We start from the raw sequence: 21,972 nt of genomic DNA on the forward strand, positions 1-21,972 counted from the left end.
CTTAACGGAGGAGTTGTGAGCTGGAAGAGCTCCAAGCAAGGTACTATAGCAGATTCTACAACAGAGGCTGAGTACATTGCTGCTAGTGAAGCAGCAAAGGAGGCCGTTTGGATGAGGAAGTTCCTAGATGAACGCAGTGTTGTTCCTAGCATTTCAATGCCTATCGACATCTATTGTGAAAACAATGGTGCCATAGCTCAGGCAAAGGAACCGAGTTCGAGCTCCAAATCCAGACACGTTATGAAAAAGTATCACCTTATTCGACACATCATCACTATGGGTGATATTAGGATGTGTAAGGTGCATACTGATGACAACATTGCAGATCCATTAACCAAACCTATGCCTAGGCCCAAGCATGAGAGTCACACTAGGGCTAAGGGTCTCAAGCACATTGGAGAATGACTTTGAGTTTGCTTTTGTATTACATTATGTATTTATGAGTGTTAGACACCAGTTTTATGTTTGACTTGATGATTTTATGATATATGATATTTCATCCTTATTTATATTGTTTTTATTGATATTGAATAATATGTCCAAATAATTCATTATTAATAAATGGGATCACCTTAAGTGTTCTGGTGAATGAAACCCCATTAAGTGAAATGAAGTTTTAAATTATTAAAAGTCTATATTTTGAAACCATCAAATGGACATAAATGATTTTATAAGTTACTATATTGTAAGCTGACTGATAGCGTCAGGTTTCATGGGCTATAAGGACATGGAGATGTCTAGTCAATTACATATATGTGTATGGATGATACATGTAAGACTGACCCACCTTAAGACTCTCCAAAAGAGATTGTAGAGTTTTAAGTTAAACCATGTTTAGTAGATTCCTCAGACATGAGTATGTTGTGGCCTCACTTGATGATTGATATTTCTTTGACACTGTTAAACGCTTTCCGTAAAAGGGAGTTATAAAGGCAGTAGTTGGGATTGCTAAAAATTGAGTGGGAGCCATAGTCATACAAGAATGGAGAAGTCCTCCTACTTCATGTATACTGTGATACATTGAACAGGAATGGTGTCTCGGCCACTTGAAGAGCGAGAACTGAAAATGCATGGCCATGCTCGGATGGATTAATATGAATCATCCGTTTAATTGACAGTTCAAACTCAGAGTTCAAAAACATATTTGATAGAAATGTATGAATGTTACCATATCATCAAATAAGACATTAAGAGACAAATGTATCTTATATTGCACACTTGTTTAAGGACAAGTGGGAGATTGAAGGAATTGTGTCCTTTAATTTAATGTGCAATGACTAAACTTGGATAGGACAAATTAACAGATATAATTTAATCCGATTATTTTAGGAGTCGTAGTGCTTTGCTAGAAGTCAATTACGATTAATGGAGTTAAACCTATAACTATTATAATCGGGTCCTATGAGGTCACACACTTAGAGTTGACCGACTAGATAAACGAGAAAAATGGTTAATTATTAATACATATTAGATATTATTAATAATAAGAAATATTATTTATTTGTGAAATAAAATAATATATAATTAATACATATTAGATATTATTAATAATAAGAAATATTATTTATTTGTGAAATAAAATAATATATAATTGATGGTTAATTATGGAGTTAAGATTTTGAAATAAAATAATATATAATTAATGGTTAATTATGGAGTTAAGATTGTGAAATAAAATAATATATAATTAATGGTTAATTATGGAGTTAAGATTGTGAAATAAAATAATATATAATTAATACATATTAAATATTATTAATAATAAGAAATATTATTTATTTGTGAAATAAAATAATATATAATTAATGGTTAATTATTGAATTTTATTTAATACAAAAAGATTCACTTATTTGCATGAAAACTGAAGTGAATAGAGAGAGAATTGTTCTTATTTTAAAAACAACTTTTGCTATATTACGGTGAGAACTCCAAGAGGAAGAAATCATCTTTTAATCTAGGAATTGGATTGCTTCCCCTTTGTCTTTTTCGTCCTAGCAGTCGAAAGTAAAGAGATCTAGTCGGGCTCGTGTGGACCAAGTAGAGGAGCAACACGTGGGGCTCTCGATTATTCATTACTACCAAATCTGATCCGGTTCACGCATCAAAGGTATATTTCTATAAACTATATATCATGATTCTATCAATTATGCATGATCATATGATTAGATGTTTAGATTAGATCTATAAATTATTCCACTGCGAACATCTAATTATCTATACAGGGAATTTGAATTTTTTTGAAAAAACTTTCTAAAATTCCACTAATCAGCCCGCCTTCTTCGCTGGTACCTCGTCATCTCGTCGGCCAGCTAAGGTGGAAGGAGGCGGAGTCACTTGGAAGGTCGGGAGATGGTTAGAATAGAGTCTCTTACTCACTTTAATCGTTCATCCAACAACGACCAGATCTTTGTTTTTTGTAATGTTTGGACCTTGCCTGTGCCTGCCATATATATATATAAAAATCTGCAAATCAAATTAATAATACTATATATATATTTGTCATATTTCTAAAATACATTCAAATAAAAAAATATATTAATAATTATGAATGTTGTCCTAATTATCCATAAACATAAACAGACTTGTTCCTAAATAATTAATACAGATTGAAAATGATTTGGATATTCCAAACTAAAAAAATATTTATATATATCAACTTTAAATTAGTAAATAATTTTTTTAATTTTAAAAAAAAAAATCAAAATTTTTTTATTATTAAATTTGAATTTGAAAAAATTAATAAAAATAAAATACGGTTGTCAAAGTGATGATACGTAAATATATATTATATTTAGATGAAATTTAATTTAAAAAATAAATAAATTAAAAAATAAATTTTAATTATATAGTTTGGATAATCCTAATCCAATCCGATTTAATTGAATCCGAACTTAATCCGATTCGATCTCAATCAAATTCGAAATATCCAATCCGAATTAGTATTTAGAATTCGGATTAGATTGAATTTCAGATTAATTCACCCAATGCTCACCAGGTGCTACCCAAAACCTATCTCACTTCCTTAATCATTTGTTTGGATGGAGGTCGGAAGAAGCATGCACACCCACCATCACCAAGTTAAGGGTGTTTTTGAGTGTCTATTATTGTAAAATCTATTAATATCATTTAAGGTTAAACACAATTCAATGAAAGAAACCATAACCCGATCAGTGTCATGCACCCTCCCGAATTCTCGGTGCAGCGGTTAGGCATTCTTTGACGAAAGAGTTAAATATAACTATTCACAAATAATATGTTACGTTATTTTTACAAACAAACATATGGAAGTTGCAGTCTAATTGCTCTATATGATAAAGCTATATATTTTACATAATTTCACTTATGTATCTAATAATTGTTGAAGACTACCTTTACCTCTTGTATACATAATTTCAGCTAAATGAATAGAATTTATGGAGGCTGGTACGACATTAAAAGCTATTGAGTCGTCTTCTCGCTCAATTGGAATCTATCAGGCTCTACACTACGCTTTGATAGAGAACGATTTGGCACATCTTCGATTTTCTGGTATTCAAGAAGTTAGGCTTATAAAAAGGTTCGGTTCTTCGAAAAGAAGAAATATTGTGATTAAGGAAATATCGGTCCAAGTGCATTTTGACAATAAGAATACTATTTATTTATGTAACCTCTAAAGTATGTGTCCCATCAACTATTTTATATGATAATATGATGTATCAGAGACTTTAGAAACTACTGTATTCTGTTAAGGTGGATCTGCATTGCACTGCTCATAATGATACTTGTGTTATAGTTTGGGTGGCCCAATTTTTATTTTATTTTTTTTTATAAAAAGTTTTTAGCAGGAATAAATTCTAATGGAGAGATATTTACAGTAAAGGGAGATCCACGAACAAAACATCCCTCGGCTACTTCGTGTAGATGAGTCACAAGTTGGAGAAATGTATAAAAAGTTTATAAATTAATATAAAGTTGATAAAAGTGCATCTTCTTTTTCTTCTTCTATTCATTGATTTTTTATTTATTTACAATTACAATTATAATAATAGCATCTAGTTCTTTATTCCTTTCTCAATAATTCTCTAGGATGATAGAAAGAATTGAATTCTTTATCTCAATAGCATCTTATTCTATGTTTTTAGTACGATCTAGATTATACCATTAATCGGGAGAATTATAACTTATTTTATTATATTCCTCTCTTAAGGTTACTCAAATATTATCTTCATCGGAATGATATGACATGTTTTTGTAATATATTAATTATCCTATGTTATGATTTGCATTAATAGTGTGCAGGGATGTACTTAAAATTTAGAAATGAGGTAAGTTTGAAATTTTTTTAGGGTAAATTTAAATAAATAATGATAAATTTTAAATAAAAAAGAATAAATAAGAATAAATTTTATCATTTTTTAATAATTAGATAAACAAAATAATAAATTATATTGATTTTGTTTAAAAAATTAGGGAGTAATGTTAATTTTTTACCCTAATTTTTTTTCTTGGTGGGTTGACTTGTTAATATTTTTAGTAATGAGATTTTTATTTCAAAAAAGATATGTTTAATTCATTCATAACTTTAAAGAGACTTATTCTTTGTGGGCATGATGAATAAAAGCAATCTTATCCTCTAAAATATATTTTTGAAATATTTGTTTTATGTGAGTCTAATTAATAAGTTTATGAATTTATGTAGTGAAATACTTTACCAAAAAAAAAAAAAAAAAAGAGAAAAAAAAAGAAAGACATATATTAACCTTTTTCTTAATTTTTATTTTGTTATAGCATTATTTTTATCCTTAACTTTTGTTCTCCTCGGCACTTTTGCCACAAATCTTGATGTATAGCCATGGATAATCAATTAATTAAAGTTTGGATGGCTTAAAATATTATTATTATTATATATATATATATATATATATATATATATATATATATATATATATATATATATATATATATATATATATATATAATAAATACAGGTATCATCTATGTTTTTGTTTTTTTTAGAATTAAAGAAATAAATAGTAAATTAAATTTAAAAAGATAGAAAATTATAAAGTTATTTCAACTTTTTAACTTATATATTTTTACTCACCTTGTCCCCAACGTAGATTAGTTCATTCACTTTTATTGTGTAGCTAAATCTTTTATTTAATTTTTTTATTATTAAATTTGATTCTCACTAAAATCTCAAATTTAAACAAAATAATTACTATTGCTAATTTTCTCATAAATAAACTTCATCCCAACAAATAAAAACTTAGACCCAATAAAATGTTATAGGAAAATGACAAGGTTCAATGACAAATAAGTCACTAAATCACTTGCAACAGGAAACGAACATATATCAACTATGTGGAGAAAATCTGACCAGAATTCGACTTTTCTATTGATTTTTGGGACATTTTTTTGGATTAATTCAACTTTTTTATTCATTTGTGGGAGATTTTTTGAGACTAATTCAACTTTTCTATTCATTTGTGGGAGATTTTCTGGGACAAGGATAGTCTCCAATATTGTATCCAAATACCATACCAGAAAATCTCCCACAAATCAATAGAAAGTCGAATTAGAATTTCATCTCATACCGATGTTTTGAGTCGATTGTGTTGATTGATATTTTATTGATTAATTAATAATGTTCGAGTTTGTCATAAATAATTTATAATATCATAAATTGAACTAAATTAATTTATTAAAATATTTTATCATTTAATTCCAGTAGATTAATTTGAATTAAAAAATAAAATTTAGAAATAATAAGTGGTAAGTTAGGGCATAAAACTCGTGCAAATGGTAGGACCCGCTAGAATTTGGCATTGAAAACTAACTTCTATTTTTTCTTATATATAAGTTTATAACTACTCCATTTGCAGTAGTTATCTTGTTCAAAATCTCCATCTCTCTCTTGCAAGTTATTTTGTAACTGCTCCGATCATTCATTCATCAATGGCCGCCGCCACTTCATCGGAGAAACCAGTAATGTTAGTCGGAGTCGACGAAAGCGAGCATAGCTTCTACGCACTTGAATGGACTCTAGATCACTTCTTCACTCCCTACACTCCAAATCCCCCTTTCAAACTCATCATCATTCACGCTAAACCAACCGCTTTCACCGTCGTCGGAGCCGCAGGTCCTCGTAAGTTTTTTTCATCTCATTCAACAAAACAAATCATCTGTTACTGTTAGTTAGTTAATTAACAAGATCTTCAAACAGGTGCCGTCGATATTCTTCCGCACGTCGAAGAGGATCTGAAGAAGATCGCTACTCGAGTTATTGACGACGTTAAACAAATCTGCATCCGAAAAAACGTAACGGAAGATTAAATCTCTGATCAGTTCATTTGTTTCTGAATTAAGTAATTAGTAATTGTTAAACATATATGTTGCTGTTTCAGGTACATGATGATGTGTTATTGGAAACAGTTGAAGGTGATCCTAGAAATATCCTTTGTGAATACGTAGAGAAGCATCACGCATCTATGCTAGTCATTGGCAGCCATGGTTATGGAGCTATAAAAAGGTACGTACAATCATTCAAAGAATTTGGAGTTGTTTTTTTTTTCTCATGAATTGCAATGAAAATGGTTTGATTCAGGGCTGTTTTGGGGAGTGTGAGTGATTATTGTGCTCATCATGCACATTGCAGTGTGACAATTGTGAAAAAGCCTAAGATCAAACATTGATTGATTGATTGATTTCGCAATATCAAGATCTAAGTGAATAATAACATAGCTTATCATCAAAAGCTACTTACCGATATTGTATTGTTTTTCGTATAGTTTTTAAGTACTATTGTGTTTTAGTTGTGAAACTAAAATCGTTTTATGACTTTCGATGTATGTTGATCAAAGATTTTATATTCTATTATTACTAAGAACCTTCATGATTTTCGATGTATGTTGATCCAATATTTAATATTCTATTATTACTACTAACTTTCTTAATTTGAGTAGAAGTTTATTTATTGATAGTTGCATATTATATTATTTAAAACATTCTCGATCCACTAAAAAATTTTAATTAAAGTTTTTATAAAGCAACATAAGAAAGAAATAGAATATGATTTGAAAATAATTTATCATATTCTATTTCATTCTTTATTAGGACACACTCAGAATAAATAATTGAGTTAAGAGGAATATGAGTCACATTTTAATCACTATGAGTGTATTTCATTTTCAATAGTGGAGACTTTCCTGATTAAATTACATATTTTTAAAGTTGCTTATTAAACCAAAATAGTCTAAGTTTTTAATAAAATTAAAAATTAAGATTTTACATTGAATACTGAATTTTAAGTACATAATTAATTAAATATCAAGAGATAAAGAATCAAATTAACAAGAAACAACTGAAATTTAAGTATTCAATATTTTAATTAGTTTGATATATAATATCTAAAATTAATATCTAAATAAATATATCTAGACTATTATACCCTTATATATTACTTATATTAGTTAATAAACTTAATATATTAAAGGATATAATTTAATATATTAAATAAAAAATAATTAAAATAAATATTATAATATTTTGATAACTAGTATATTAAATTATAATTCTTTAACTTAATATATATATATATAAATAAAAGAAATAATAAAAAAATATACATATTTATCTCAAAAGATGAAGGAAGTTTGTTTACTTAAAAGAAATAATTGAAAAATTAATACAACTTTATATTTATATATATATATATATATATATATATATATATATATCAATAAATATGAGAGAATTTTTCTTGTTTCTTATTTTATAATTAATTTAGATATAATTCTATTTTTTTTAATAATGTTTGAAAATAATCTCATAAAAAATAATTAAATAAATTATAGTAAAGAAAAGAAGAAATTTATTGTACTATAATATGATAAAAGAAGAAAATAATATATATATATATATATATATATATTAGTTTTTATTTAATAATTAGCTTAGATATAATTATATTTTTATTTTTTGATTCACAAAAATAATTGAATGAATTAACATGAAATAAAATAAAAAGAGAGAAAAAAAATAGAAAAATAATAGGACTTTATAATATATAACAGTAATTTTTTTAAATTTAAAAGGATATAATACGACTTAAATTTTTTTTTAGAGTATCGCCATAAGTTTTTTTTTTTCTTTTAAAATAAATTTTATATTTGAGTTTATTATTTTTAACGTATTTTCACTTAATCTAGTAATAAGTGATTATAAATATGTGTTATTTTAAATAAGTATTTAATATATTCAGTTAAGCGCTTAACTCAATTCTTGTAAATTAATTTATATCTATAAAATATATTTGTTCATCACAAAGTAAATAATATATATTTTAAACCAGGTGTAACTAAACCGAACAAGACAGCTCAAACTAAACCAAACTGTGTGACTATACCGAATTGATTACAGTTTTATTTTATCAAATCGATCCAAACAGACCTAGGATTCGGTGGTGGTGTGGGCTTAAATTTTTTTTGGGTGGACTAAAGTAAAAAACGAGAAAATTTTGGATAAAACAGGTAAGTTTTACAATATTTTTAATAATTAAATAAATAAAATAGTGAATTCTATTGAAATTTTTAAAAAAATTAGGGGGTAATATTACATTTTAACTGTAAAATTATTTTTTTTTCGGGGTGGGCTTCAGCCCACCCGAGCCTCTACATAGATTCGTTCCTGGATCCAAATGATTTGTTTGGTTTAGCGCCATTAAAACTAGGGGTGTAAACGAGCCGAGCCGAGTTCGAACTTGCCCTAGCTCAAGTTCGACTCGACTCGTTTTTTATTGGCTCGGCTCGATCAAATAACCATAGGCTCGAGTTCGGCTTGATAGACTCGATAAGCTCGAAGCTCGAATTTAAATATATTTATATATAAATATCTTATATTAAAAAAATATAAATACCATTCATAAATCACTAGTTCAATAAAATAAAAATATAGCTCATAAAATATAAAATTTCAATAGCATGCATCATGCTAATTCATCTCAAATTTCAGCACGCGTGGTCATCTCAATCAAAAATAATTTTAAAAAATAAAATACTTTATAGTAAAATAAAAATACCTTTATATCTTATAAAATATAATATATTGAGGTTACATATATTAAATAATATTATAATATAATTATATTTTTTTTATTTGATTTTTAAAATTATATTTTCGTAATTAAATTAATATCAATATATTTATTTCCTTATAAGTATTAAATAATATATATTTTTTAATTTATAAATATTATTCTAGTATATCTTGATATACTAAAATATTGAAAATCTTGTACCATTTATGTACCAATAATTTTGGTATCGGTATAATAACAATAAGCCCATAAATAGTCTTATGAGTGTTTTAAATTTTCATTAAAAAATAAAATATAATAAAAAAATATGATTAGGCTCAAAAAAGTTCGACGAGCCATCAAATGAGTCTTACCTAAGCTCGAATCTTAAACGAGCTGACTCGAGCTCGGCTCAAATTCGATTTTGACCGAACTCGAATCGAGCTTTGACCGAGCGGCTCACGAGCGACTCGACTCATTTACACCCTAATTAAAACTGCTAAAAACGATCCAATGTTAAAAAAATATTGATTAAATTAGACGGCACAGTAACATAACCTTAAATATTTTTACCGTAAAGACTTGTTCCCAGATTATCAAGATATTAATCATCTCAAAATTGTTGATTGATTGCCAAATGTTATGTTTAATAAAAAAGACTATAATATAACTTAATTTATAATTTTTTTATAAAATTATTACTAATAATATTATTTATATATATTGTTCATGAGTAAGTTGTGTTATCAAAGACCTTATTTATAATATTGTTATTTGCTAATATATATAATATGTACGGTTATTATTTGCTATTTGAAATTTATGGACCTCAACAGTTTGAATGTAATCGATAAAAATAATTTTGTTATCAGTTTAAACCCTATATGTTACTTAATAGATCGGTTTATGCTATATGAAAACCTTAAATCCGGACCTATATTTTAAATTCATCCCAACATTATTAATATATATTTAAACTCAACCAATTCATCCCAATATTAATATATATTCGAACTCAACCAATTTTGAGTAGAATTAGGTGCATGTTAAACTCTATCTATACAAAAGGGCGAATAAACAAATAAATTCAATCTGTTTTATCCGGTTAATATTAAATATTAAATATTAAATCTAATATGGATTAAAGTTGGATTGTGTATGTTTTGAATAATCCAATTTAACTTTTTTTGTATTTAATTAATAAATAAAAAAATATTTATTTATTTTAATTACTAAAAAAACAAATTAAATTATTTTTTTATATTATATTATAATATTTTATCTTATCCAATAAATACTGAATAAAAAAAGTATATATAAATATAATTGATTAATGTTGTAAAAAATAAATTAAAAAATAATAATATATTAAGGTGAAATAAGTAAAATTAAGAAAAATATATTTTATTTAGATATTTGAATAATCCTAATCTAAACTAATCCAATGTATTTAATCAAATCCGAACTCAATCCAATCCGAAATAACCGATCTGAATTAGTATTTCGAATTTGGATCGGATTTTAGATTAATATGTGTAATGCTCCCTATCTATATATAACTCAATAGATCAACTTACATTCTATCAAAATCTTAAATTCAACAATATATTCAAAGTTCATGCCAACATTAATATATATTTCATACCCAACCAATTTTGAGTAAACTAGGTATAATTGTGGATCAGGTCGATTTAGTTATTAGGCTAAACCTTATATTTGACTCAATTATTAGGCTAAACCCTATATTTGACTCAATTGATCGGTTTATGCTCTATCCAGACTCGATTATTTGGCTACAACCCCACTTCACTTAAGACTCGGTTATTAGGCTAAACCTTATATCTGACACAATTGATCGGTTTATGCTCTATCAAGACTCGGTTATTTGGCTAACCCCCCTTCATCTTTAAGACTCGATTATTAGGGTAAACCCTATATCTGACTCAATTGATCGGTTTATGCTCTATCAAGACTTGGTTATTAGGCTAAACCCTAAATATGACTATAACTCGGGGTATTAGGCTAAACCCTAAATATGACTCTATAACTTGGTGTATACTCTATCAAGACCTTAAATCCGAAGAGCTGTTGGGGACTATTTTGCTCATCATGCACATTGTGAAAATTTCCAAGACCTAACATGTATTAATTGATCTAGCAAAGCAAATAGCAGTAGAAGAGCGATCAATCAAATGAATACAAAACTATATAACTTGTGAAAAGCTGAAAACGTTGATTATTCTGCAACTGAAAACGTTGGATTTTTGTCCAAAATATGAAATTGACCTAATAAAACTCTTAATTGTTGCATAGAAGAAGAGAAATAAGATGTTTATTATTGCTTGAAAATTGAAATGATGAATGAAAAAAGTTGAATGAAATAGCAAAACTTAAAGATCATCTGTACCAGACAAACTCAGTCCATGCTCCAGAGACATGGCCATTGTCACAAACATAAGCTCGAACAATCGGTTCACCATTAGCATGATGTCCAAAGAAGACACGCCTCAAACAGAAAGAAGACTGCAAATCCCATGTCTTTTTACATGAACAAAAACCACAGGGAATATCAACTTGATCCTTATTCACTTCATTAATCTTCCTCCATATCTCAGATTCCTTAAAGTTAACAAAAATACCTCTAAAAAGCATATACTTCTTCTTCCTTTCCTCATGAACACACCCTGGCCAATGACAAATGTAAAAGTAATCATCCCTAAATCTACTTCCTAACATTTTACTACCTTCTTCTCGACTAAAACTCGGAAACCCAGATGCGATATGCGTAGCTGGTGGACTACAACAGATCTTTTTCTCAATCAATACCTGGGTTTCAGTCGGTTTTACCTCTTCTTCTTCTTCTTCTTCATGATCCAGATCTTGTTGAATCTGAAGATCATGATTGGTTACAACACCGGAATGGTAAACGCCGGGACAGCTGATGGCGAGCTTGTAGAGAGCGGCCCAACCACCGGGAGGTGGAGAGATTGAACGAGAATTGTTAAATAGATCGGAGAAAATACCAGGTAAGGATCGGATGCATCTTTCTTTCCAACAAAAGTCGCGAATTAGAGGTGGGAATTTGGTGCAAACGCAGGAAAGATTTGCCCAGTGACGAGCATCGTCTCCCAGATTGAGAAATATTTTGACGATTACGTCGTCGGGGAGATTCAAGAAAGTGGTTACCATCGTCGTCGTCGGTCGGTCGTTTACTGTCAATTGAATGCTTCAATTGGACTCCTTATATAATAATTTCATTCATTAGGATTAGGGTTAATTTAATTTTCAAGAAAAAATTATTAAATTATTTTTTTTTATGATTAATTTAAGAGAAATAATTGGAGAGAAATAAGTAATTTAGTTGAAAAATAATCAATTTTCCACTCTTCCTTTTTATCATTTTTCTTTGACACGTCATTTTATCGCTCTTCTAAATTTAATATAAATTTTTATTTGACATATATTCTTTTAGATGATTTAGTCTTTCATTTTTTTTATTTTATTAAATATAAATGAGTAATAAGTTAGAAAATTTGGGACGGAATGTGAAAAATAAAAATATATAAAAGAGAGTAGAAAGTAAAATTTAATTATTTTTTCAAATACTAGTTATTTCATTTTCAAATTCCTTCCTCAAATTATTTCTCTAAAATTTATGTTCCATTTTATACTACCTTCATAAAAATGATAAACTTTAAAATAATTAATTTTTTTAAGAATGGTATATAATGAAACATATCATTTAAAGAAGATAATATTTCCCTTATAAAAATACAATTAAAAAACAAAAGTTAAGTTTTGTTTAATGGGCGGCCGCAAAATGCACTAAGAAAAAACAATAACTGAGTCTGGTTGAATATATAAAAAAAAGAGTATATTTATTATAATTATACAATTATAAATTGCAATAGAAAAAAAAAGATGTATTTGAAAATGACTCTTAACTTAAACAAGACTAGAATTGACAATAAAATAGACTTTGCCACTTGCACCTATAACACGGGCAATATTATGACCATATGGTTCAAAAGGTTACTTATCAAGCTTTCAATGAAATGAAATTCAAACACATTAATATGAAATAAACCAACAACGAAAAAACTAAAAAAGTTTTGTATCCAGTGCCGAAGCAAAGCAATATTATGATCATATGGTTCGAAAGGTAAGTAATGTAGAATTTTAGACAAGTATACAATCCCAAATATGGCTAAGCAACAAATCCATCAAAAAATAGTCAGAAAGATCATAACACAGCTACAACTGCTAACCAAACAGCAAATTGGTATCAATCACACTAATCTGATGTATGACTGACTGATCTTGATCCATATCCAATCCAATCCAATCCAAACCAATCTCACCTGTTCAAAGGAAAAACAAAACAGAACTTTTCACTGAATTCTATTGCAATTGAAATGATCTTTCAAATATAAAGAACTTGTTAATCTTTTCGGAGGGAGTTAAAGGGAGGACCTGGAGTGGCTTTTGCTTGGGCTCCTGCTCCTGCTCCGGCTTTTTTCTCTGGTCTTGATCGGACTTTTACTTACATCTTTCTTCTGTTAAGGATTTCAATAATATATAAGGACATGCATGAGCATATAGACTGAAGATTCCAAGAAAATTGGTTAAAAGAACAAGAAATTTCACTTACAGTTGGCAAAGGAGATCTGGGTCTTGCTGGGGATCTGCAAAAGTTCCACAAACAACTGAGTTTAATATCCACAAGTCCTCCTTACTGTGATCCAATAGCCTCGAGGCCTCTACCAATTGCATTGTTAATACAAACCATGATATATTGGAAAAAAAATAAAGGTTTCCAGTATGTAGGTTGGAAAAAAAAACAGAATAACTACCAAAATAAGAAGTCAATTGGGCCAACAAGCTTGAAAAGACAATGTCAGGATATAGTTTCCACCGCAAAATTCCAATAGCATTTAGTTAGCCAGCTTTAACATATCCAATCCATGATCCTCTTTCTTTTGTCCACAATCTACGCCCATGGATATTTGCAATGCTTAATATGATTATATTCAGAAGAGAGCGTGATTTTCAAATCTGCCCATCTTGATTAATATCATCATACCTTAACAACCAAAAGAGTTGCAGGCATTTGAACCATATCCCATCAAGATCCTAATATGCAAACTCCAGAATGCTGCATATATCCATATCTAGACAACAAAGAAATAATTTCATGCACATGGACAGAATCATGAGGGTTTTTCTTTTCTTTTCTTTTTTAATTCGACATGTCTTAACAAACCATATATCAGCTGAGTTGTAGGGATGATCCAGACAATGAAGAAAAAGTAGAACCAACAACCAGAATAAGCAATAAATGCCTGTTTCGGAATTAATGAACTGAAACTAGGGGAAAGCTGTGACAGGAAATTAGTTCCCAAGGTGACTACAACTTTTTCTGAGACTTTTAAGAGCTATAAGTTCCCTAAGAAGAAAATGTCAGCAAATTAGCGCACGTCTCTAAGTTATTTCACTGTTAGAGCAGAGAACTATGGTGTGTCGTACAACTGAAAGTAACACACAACAATGGAATGAGAATTTAGACAGAATTGAGGGCAAGCAGGAAAGAACTGATGACTTTTAAATTTTAGAAGGGAAAGGTCAGTCAACATTTTTCATTTGATTTGTCTAGTTCAGGTAGCATTGTCTTGTAAAAGACCATACTAAGAATGGAAAGATTTATTTTATATTAAGACTAAATTAATTCAACAAAGAGAGGAAAATTTTGCAATGTTAAAAAAAGAATCCAAAAAAGAAAGAAAAGTGGGAAACCTTGAAAGAGAGCGTGACTTTGATCTAGAGCGGGAACTGGAAGAAGCAGACCTTGTGCGAGATCTAGCAGGTGACTTCTTAGTAGTTTTATCTCTTGGAGATTTGCTGCAAGACAACAAATATTTACACAGACTTAAATTATAAAAAATGGATGGATCAACCATGAACATAGTTTTGAGGGTATGATCTGACCTCCTGCTCCTACTACGGCTTTCACTGCGACTCCGACCCCTGGAGTAGCTGCTGCTTCTGCTCCTTGAACGGCTTCGACTCCGGCCTCTATATTCCTTGACCTAAACAAGGGTAGGGTAAAGTAATAAGTACAATCTACAACCAATATCTATATAAACAATCATTATGAAACCATACGAAAGGGGACATACACGGACTATAGACCGGGTAAAAGCGTTACGGAACTCAGAGTCATCAAGCTTTCTTATCTGCAAAAGGGAATCCCAATGACTCTCACAACACATATTTAATTCACATGACACTGTCGAACCAAGTCGATAATACACTCACAGCATATTTCATATCATCATCGTTGGTATAATCCACAATCCCAGTGACTCCTGCAACACCCAGGTAAAATAATGCATGACCGATACGATCAAAATATAAACAGAAAATGTTGAACATACCCTCAAATCATTTAACAATTAATGACTGGTATGTAGGTAAAATTAGGTAAATACCTCTGCCATCACGGAAAACTTGGGAGAAACAGACATCTCCTGCTTTGCGCATGTGGTCCTAAATTCGCAACACAGGATGTTAGTATTTTGCTAACTTTCGTGTGGGGGGTAGAGAAAACAACAAAATGGAGCATCCAATGTCAATAGTATAGGTTACAAAAATCTTAAAATTCTTAGTCACCTTCAGGTCCTGCCAAGAGGCTGATGAAGGAAGTCCAGAGATTACAACTATAACAGGAGAAAATGTTAGGATGAATTATATTAGTAGTAGCAAAAAGAGTTTTTAAATTATGAAATAAAGTACAAACCGCGAAAATCAGAGCGCCTGGAGAGTCCACGGCTAACACGACTTCCGCTGAAGCGTTCCATTGAAGATGAATGTTCCCCACGACCTCCATGGGCAAGCTCCACCTTTATAAATATACAGAAGGCAAGAAACATGATGAATCTCCAAACCAAATGGAAAAATTAAAGGCAATCTCCTGAATTATAACTTTGTGGAAACATCATACCCTGAGACGGTGCCCATCAAAATCATAACCATCTCGACCACGAATTGCATCATCAGCATCCCGAGCTTCTTCAAACTGAAAGGGAACTCCGATATATTAGGAGAACATATATATCACACTAACATAACTCAAAAGAAATTGAAGAGGCACCTCAACAAATGCATAACCAGGTGGTCTTGGTGGGATCTTCAAATCAATATGCTTTACTGGTCCATACTGCAAATATTCAAAGGAAAAAAGATCAAATTCAAGGTTGAACATACAACTAACTAGATATGTTTCTTTTCTTAAATCATCTCTTCCTCTCTGAACCCAAAATAAGGTCAGTAATCTATATTACCTTGTAAAAGAGATCTTCTACTTCCCTCTCACGGATATCACCAGGAAGATTTCCAACATATATAGTTCGACTAGAGCGGCTCATTTTTCCTGATAACAACATGGTGAAAACAATGTCAGAAGATGAAAAGGAGAATATAAAGATCAAATTCCTATAAAATTAGACAAACAACCTTAAAATCATCGACAAAATCGAAACACATGAAACCAGCTATCAACGAGTAGATACGAAATGCGGCAAAAGAAAACACATTAGATAAGATTTAATTGAGAAGAAAGACAAACCTTAGCTGAATTCGAAAGACGATGAACTCACTCTTCGAGAGCTCCGAAGGACCGAACCCTAGGGTTTTGATGATATGGAGGAAGTCTCGAACCTAAGGCCTGGATCTAGTAAAAATAGATTTTTATATGCGTTATTTTGTTTGGGAAATTTGAAGAAATGACCTACAAATGTAATTAAATGCGCTAATTAGCTAAGCATAAATTTAATTACGCAAATGACCACTTTAAAATATTATGACGAAATTATCTTCGTCGCGTAACGCGAAGGGCAAGATTGAATATTGTGCATTCGCATGATAATCATGTCTTTTTCGCGTTACGCGATTGAGGTAAATTTATAAGCTAGTCCTTACGTGAATAATTTCGTCAAAATATTTTGAAATGATCATTTACGCAACTAGTCATTTAAAAACCTTTTTAGTATCATTTTGTGAAATATCCCTTTTGTATTGAATAAAAGATAAAATATTAGCCCTTATATTATTAAACTGTTTTAATATACAACCATATAATATGTCATTTTCATATTCGGACCTTAAAAGGATTAAAGACCGCTTAATGATGATTTAAATTAGTTAAATTAAATAAATATTCATAAGGTATAGGGAGTCTTAATGCTAAACTTTTTTTATACTTTTTTAGGATTTTTCTAATGTCATATTGTTTGACCCCGTTTAAAATTTTGTTTTGTTTGGATTTTGTAAAATATATTTATCTTGGAGGGTTATTTTAAAATTTTTACAAAATTTATTATTATAGAGGAATTAATGCGTTTTTTCATTATAAAGAAAAATACATAAATTAATTATTTGTGAAGAATGAGCCTAAGGTCTAGGGATGGTAACGAGTACCCTACCCGTCGGGTAGTGAAGTACCCATCCTCGAACCCGATTTTCAAATTACTACCCGACCCCGACCCCGACGGGTATCTCTATTTATATCTCCATCCCCGATTCGTCGGGTACCCGATCCCCGACAGGTACCCCATTACCCGATATTAAATATTAAAAAATTATATTTTAATTAACTAAAATAATATAAATTAAATATAATATATTACTATAAAATATAATTAATCTAAAACTATTAATAAATATTATATCATTAAACAATAAAAAAAAAATCATTCACACTATATAATATAAATTCATCCATACTACATCCTATAAATTCATCCATACTACAAAAATACAAATAAACTTCAAAGTGATAGAACATAATTCTTAATTAAACACAAAAACTTCAAAAATCATCAAATTAATTTTCTCATAAAAAGCTTCCGTCTTGAATAAACTTCTTCAACACAGGTAAATTATAACCTACAAAATCATTAAATAAAAAATCAACATTAACAAATACAAAAAATAGAATTAAAATTAAAGTATTTAACTATTATTCCCTAAATATAGTTAAACATAATATTTAAAAAACTCTTTTATTTTTGAACTAATATATTGAACTAAATATGAGGAAGTTTTAATATTCCTTAAAAAACTCTTTGACTCTTTATTTTTACCTTATAAAAATAAATAAATTTATTGTATTACTTTATTAAATTATATATTATTTTATAAAAATTTAAAAATATTAATATTCTGTTATAATTTACAAAACCCTAGATTGTGAGTACACTGGATAAATTTATACAATGTTTAATAACTAACACTGGATAAATTTATACAATGTTTAATAACTGAGACATATAATATATATATATATATATATAATGAAAGTATGTCATATATATCAATTATGTCTATATATATATATTAAACAAAAAAATTTAGAAATAATGAAAGTATTACTTACCTACATGTAGAACTTACAGAAAAAATCAACTTTATTATTGTTAAAACGGAAGAAGAAACTACAAAATAGAGATTGAAGATTAAGTTAATAAATAAATATAAGATTGTAAAAATTGAAGAACGACATGCATAACTTTATTAAATGAAAACATTACTTACTTGCATAATCATGTAACTTATGTGGTAAAGATTGAAAAATATAACATTTGTTGTGTTATTGGAGACTTTGAACAAAAACTAGAAGAATGTTGAAGAAGATAGAAGTTGAAGACTTGAAGTCTTGAAGTAAGGTTGAATGGAGATATTATGAGAGAGAAATAGTTATTACAAATAAATGAAATAATGTTAAGCGTGATTTGCCTAGGAAATGATGTTAAGCGTGATGTTGAGAGTAATGATAAAATAATTAATATATTTATTTAATGATATTTAGTAGCCACAACTTGTGACGTGGAATTTGATAAGTCACTTAAATTTTATTAATATATATATTAATATTAATATATTCGGGTATCGGGTTTGGGTTTCCAACACTCCCCATCCCCGACCCCGAACCCGATCAGGTACCTTTTTCACTCCCCATCCCCGACCCCGACCCCGACCCCGATTTAAAATACCTGAACCCAAGCATTGGGTATCCACGGGTATCGGGCATACGGGTACCCATTGCCATTCCTACTCAGGTCCCTCTGATAGGGAAATTTGACGAAATGACCCTAAAGATTGATGTATTTGTATCCGTAGTTACCCACTAATTTTTATGTCTCTAATGATCATTTTATTTTTTTTGGACGAAAATACCCTCTTCGCGCGAAGTGAAATGTTATTTATAAAAATAATCAATTTTTTTTCATTTCCTTCATTTTCTTTCTCTCTCCAATCTCTCTACACTTGTTCTCTCTTTGACGGCGGCGACAGCGACTGCGGCGACGGAGGAACACAATACAGATCGATGATAAGAAAAAATCTAACCCTAAATCGATTTATGTTCATCATGTAGATTTATGTTCTTATTTCCATGATCTTTGTTTCAAACTTTAACCCTAACCCTAACCTTAAATCGATTTATATTCATGTTTTATTCTCTTCATTTTAAAACCCTAAATCAATTTATGTTCTTATTTCCATTATCTTCATTTCAAAACCCTAACCCTAAATCGATTTAACATGTTTTTATTGTTTATATTGGTTTATATTTTGTTCATCTTATTGTTCATATTGGTTTTACTATTCGTTGTTCATATGTCGATGATGATATTTGTAGATAATCTCGTCGATGATCATATGGGTTCCGTTTCAGGGAAGATTCACTTTTCGCGTTACGGGAAGACACATCGCGTTACGCAAAGGCACATCGTGTTACGCGAAGGCCCATTGCGTTACACGAAGCGGCGCGGTTGGCATGGTCGGCAAGTGAAGCGGCACAGTCGGCACGCAAAGCGGCACAGAGTTGTACTTAGATTTGTGTAAAACATCAAATTCGATTTCTATTGTTTTTCAGCTAAATGAAGTGTTGGGAAAAACCCTGACAGAAACACAAAAAAAGAAAAACAACCGAAAGAACACTAACAAAATTTGATAACGGAGTTCGGCCAAAATATTGCCTACGTCTCCGAGCACTAAAGCTATCAATTAATAAGAAAGAAAAGATACAAATATTGGGTGCAATAAACCAAAGAGGGGAGAATTTCTTTTATACACTAAGAAACTTCCCAAACTCCCATCATGTTCCGATGTGGGATTTATTCTAATTGTGAATATAATTTCTTTTATATACTAAGAAACTTCTTTCACTCCTATAATCTTCCGATGTGGGATTCTAATTGTGCCAAAAACAACAAATCTCCATCTTGACACAATATCCAAATACTAATGTTCAATATTAAAAATAAACCTTCAGTGCTTCCAATTGGCGCTCTTCAGCGCCGACTCAAACGCGGAAGGTGTTTACCAAATCTAAAAAATTAGATTTGGTTTTCCTCATGTCTTTCATCTCGAACTTTTTACCCAATTGAGCCTTCAATTTGTCAACTTCATATTCGCTCTTTGATTCTATCAACATATCATCAACGTACAAGAGTAGATAGATGTAAGACTCATCTTGCAATTTGCGCAAATACACACATGAACTGAATCTGCTTCTTGTGTACTTGTGCCCCATCATAAACTTGTCAAGTCGTTTGTACCACTGTCTCGACGATTTCTTTAACCTGTACAATGATCTGTTCAACTTGCAAACCCAATTTTCTTTATCAGCAACTTTGAATTCATCTGGTTGATAAATGTAGATTTCCTCGTTCAAATGACCGTGTATGCCTGCGGTATTCACATCTGGTTGAGCTAGCTCTAAATTCATCTGCGCTACCAATGCCAACAAAATTCTAATTGAAAAGTGTTTAACAACAGGAGAAAGTACCTCATTATACCCTAATCCTAACCTTAATTCCATTTTCCATTCTCACATGTAAGCCTTTTGACTCCAAAGACCCCAATGAAATGAGACTCTTTTTCATATTCGGTATATACCGAACATCTCTGACAATTATGGTGGATCTATCCTCATTTCTCAGCTTGATTGAACTTATCCCTTTTATTTTACACGTATGATCATTTCAAATGTAAACAACTCCACCATCTAGTTCTTTGAAGTTAAACAACCACTCTCGAACTGGTGTCATATGATAAGTACAGGCTGAGTCCAATATCCACGCATTAGGATGTGATATTGTGTGTGACATCGTCAAAGAGAAGTCTAAATCTGCATCGTTTTTGTTTTCTGCAACATTTGCATCTTCGGAACCATTCCCTCTCTTCTTCAACTTTGGACAATTTTTCTTCCAATGTCTTTTCCCACGACAGAAAGCACATTCATCTTTGACAACTCTGTTTTTGGATATTCCTCCTCTCCCTTTTGATTTGCTTTGTTGACGGCCCCTAGCCATCAATGCTTCATCTGCTGTACCTATTTTATTTTTCCTTTTGTCCTGCTTTCTCAATTCATTACTATATAAAGCAGAACTTACAACATCAAAAGAAATATTTCCCTTCCCATTAAGTAACGTTGTTTCTAAGTGTTCAAATTCATCAGGAAGGAACGATAGCAACATCAAAGCCAAATCTTCATCCTCAAACTTAACATCAAGGTTAAACAAATCCGCTACTAATTGATTAAACTTAGTTATATGCTCATTCATAGTAGTACCTGATTGGTAATCAAACCGGAACAGTCGCTTCTTTATAAGGAGTTTATTTTGACCACTCTTCTTCAGAAATTTGTCCTCCAATGCTTGTCACAGTTTCTGTGCAGAAGTTTCATTCTTCACAGCATACTTCTACTCTCTAGACAGGCACGATCGAATTGTTCCGCACGCCAACCGATTCATGATACTCCACTTTTTTTTCTTCTATACCATCTGGCTTTCCGACCTCAATAACAACATCTAGACCCTACTAAAAAAGACAATCTAGAACCTCACCTTGCCACA

General features: G+C 30.1%; 3 protein-coding genes across 10 annotated transcripts; 1 reads left to right on the forward strand and 2 right to left on the reverse strand.

Annotated features, from left to right (window-relative positions):
• Positions 1-5,884: 5,884 nt before the first annotated feature.
• On the forward strand, positions 5,885-6,888 carry LOC124916130 (universal stress protein PHOS32-like). Of its 2 annotated transcripts, none has more exons than XM_047456866.1 (4): positions 5,885-6,127; positions 6,206-6,300; positions 6,387-6,511; positions 6,587-6,888. In XM_047456866.1, the coding sequence occupies exons 1-4, from the start codon at positions 5,938-5,940 to the stop codon at positions 6,672-6,674; spliced, it is 498 nt and encodes a 165-aa protein (XP_047312822.1). In that variant the 5' UTR covers positions 5,885-5,937; the 3' UTR covers positions 6,675-6,888. The 2 variants fall into 2 exon arrangements, with proteins under 2 accessions (XP_047312822.1, XP_047312830.1); XM_047456874.1 differs by having other exon boundaries at positions 5,885-6,121.
• A 4,376-nt stretch (positions 6,889-11,264) lies between these two features.
• On the reverse strand, positions 11,265-12,259 carry LOC124916148 (phytochrome A-associated F-box protein-like). Its single transcript, XM_047456884.1, has one exon. It carries the CDS (start codon positions 12,242-12,244, stop codon positions 11,453-11,455), a length of 792 nt encoding a protein of 263 aa, XP_047312840.1. The 5' UTR covers positions 12,245-12,259; the 3' UTR covers positions 11,265-11,452.
• An 891-nt stretch (positions 12,260-13,150) lies between these two features.
• Positions 13,151-16,810, reverse strand: LOC124920229 (serine/arginine-rich-splicing factor SR34-like). Of its 7 annotated transcripts, none has more exons than XR_007097634.1 (16): positions 16,680-16,747; positions 16,396-16,484; positions 16,206-16,271; positions 16,056-16,130; positions 15,852-15,954; positions 15,725-15,771; positions 15,544-15,601; positions 15,371-15,420; positions 15,232-15,288; positions 15,041-15,141; positions 14,849-14,953; positions 14,139-14,226; positions 13,909-14,045; positions 13,707-13,740; positions 13,529-13,608; positions 13,151-13,416 (listed from the first exon to the last, which is right to left on the reverse strand). XR_007097634.1 is itself a non-coding variant. In XM_047460672.1 (14 exons), the coding sequence occupies exons 2-14, from the start codon at positions 16,477-16,479 to the stop codon at positions 13,413-13,415; spliced, it is 867 nt and encodes a 288-aa protein (XP_047316628.1). In that variant the 5' UTR covers positions 16,480-16,484; positions 16,680-16,810; the 3' UTR covers positions 13,151-13,412. The 7 variants fall into 7 exon arrangements, 2 of the variants coding, with proteins under 2 accessions (XP_047316628.1, XP_047316629.1); XR_007097633.1 differs by having other exon boundaries at positions 13,529-13,611; XR_007097632.1 differs by having other exon boundaries at positions 13,529-13,611; positions 13,707-13,815.
• Between the last annotated feature and the right edge of the window lie 5,162 nt (positions 16,811-21,972).

The sequence above is a fragment of the Impatiens glandulifera genome, chromosome 1 (genome assembly GCF_907164915.1).
Source record: "Impatiens glandulifera chromosome 1, dImpGla2.1, whole genome shotgun sequence".
Classification (NCBI taxonomy): domain Eukaryota; kingdom Viridiplantae; phylum Streptophyta; class Magnoliopsida; order Ericales; family Balsaminaceae; genus Impatiens; species Impatiens glandulifera.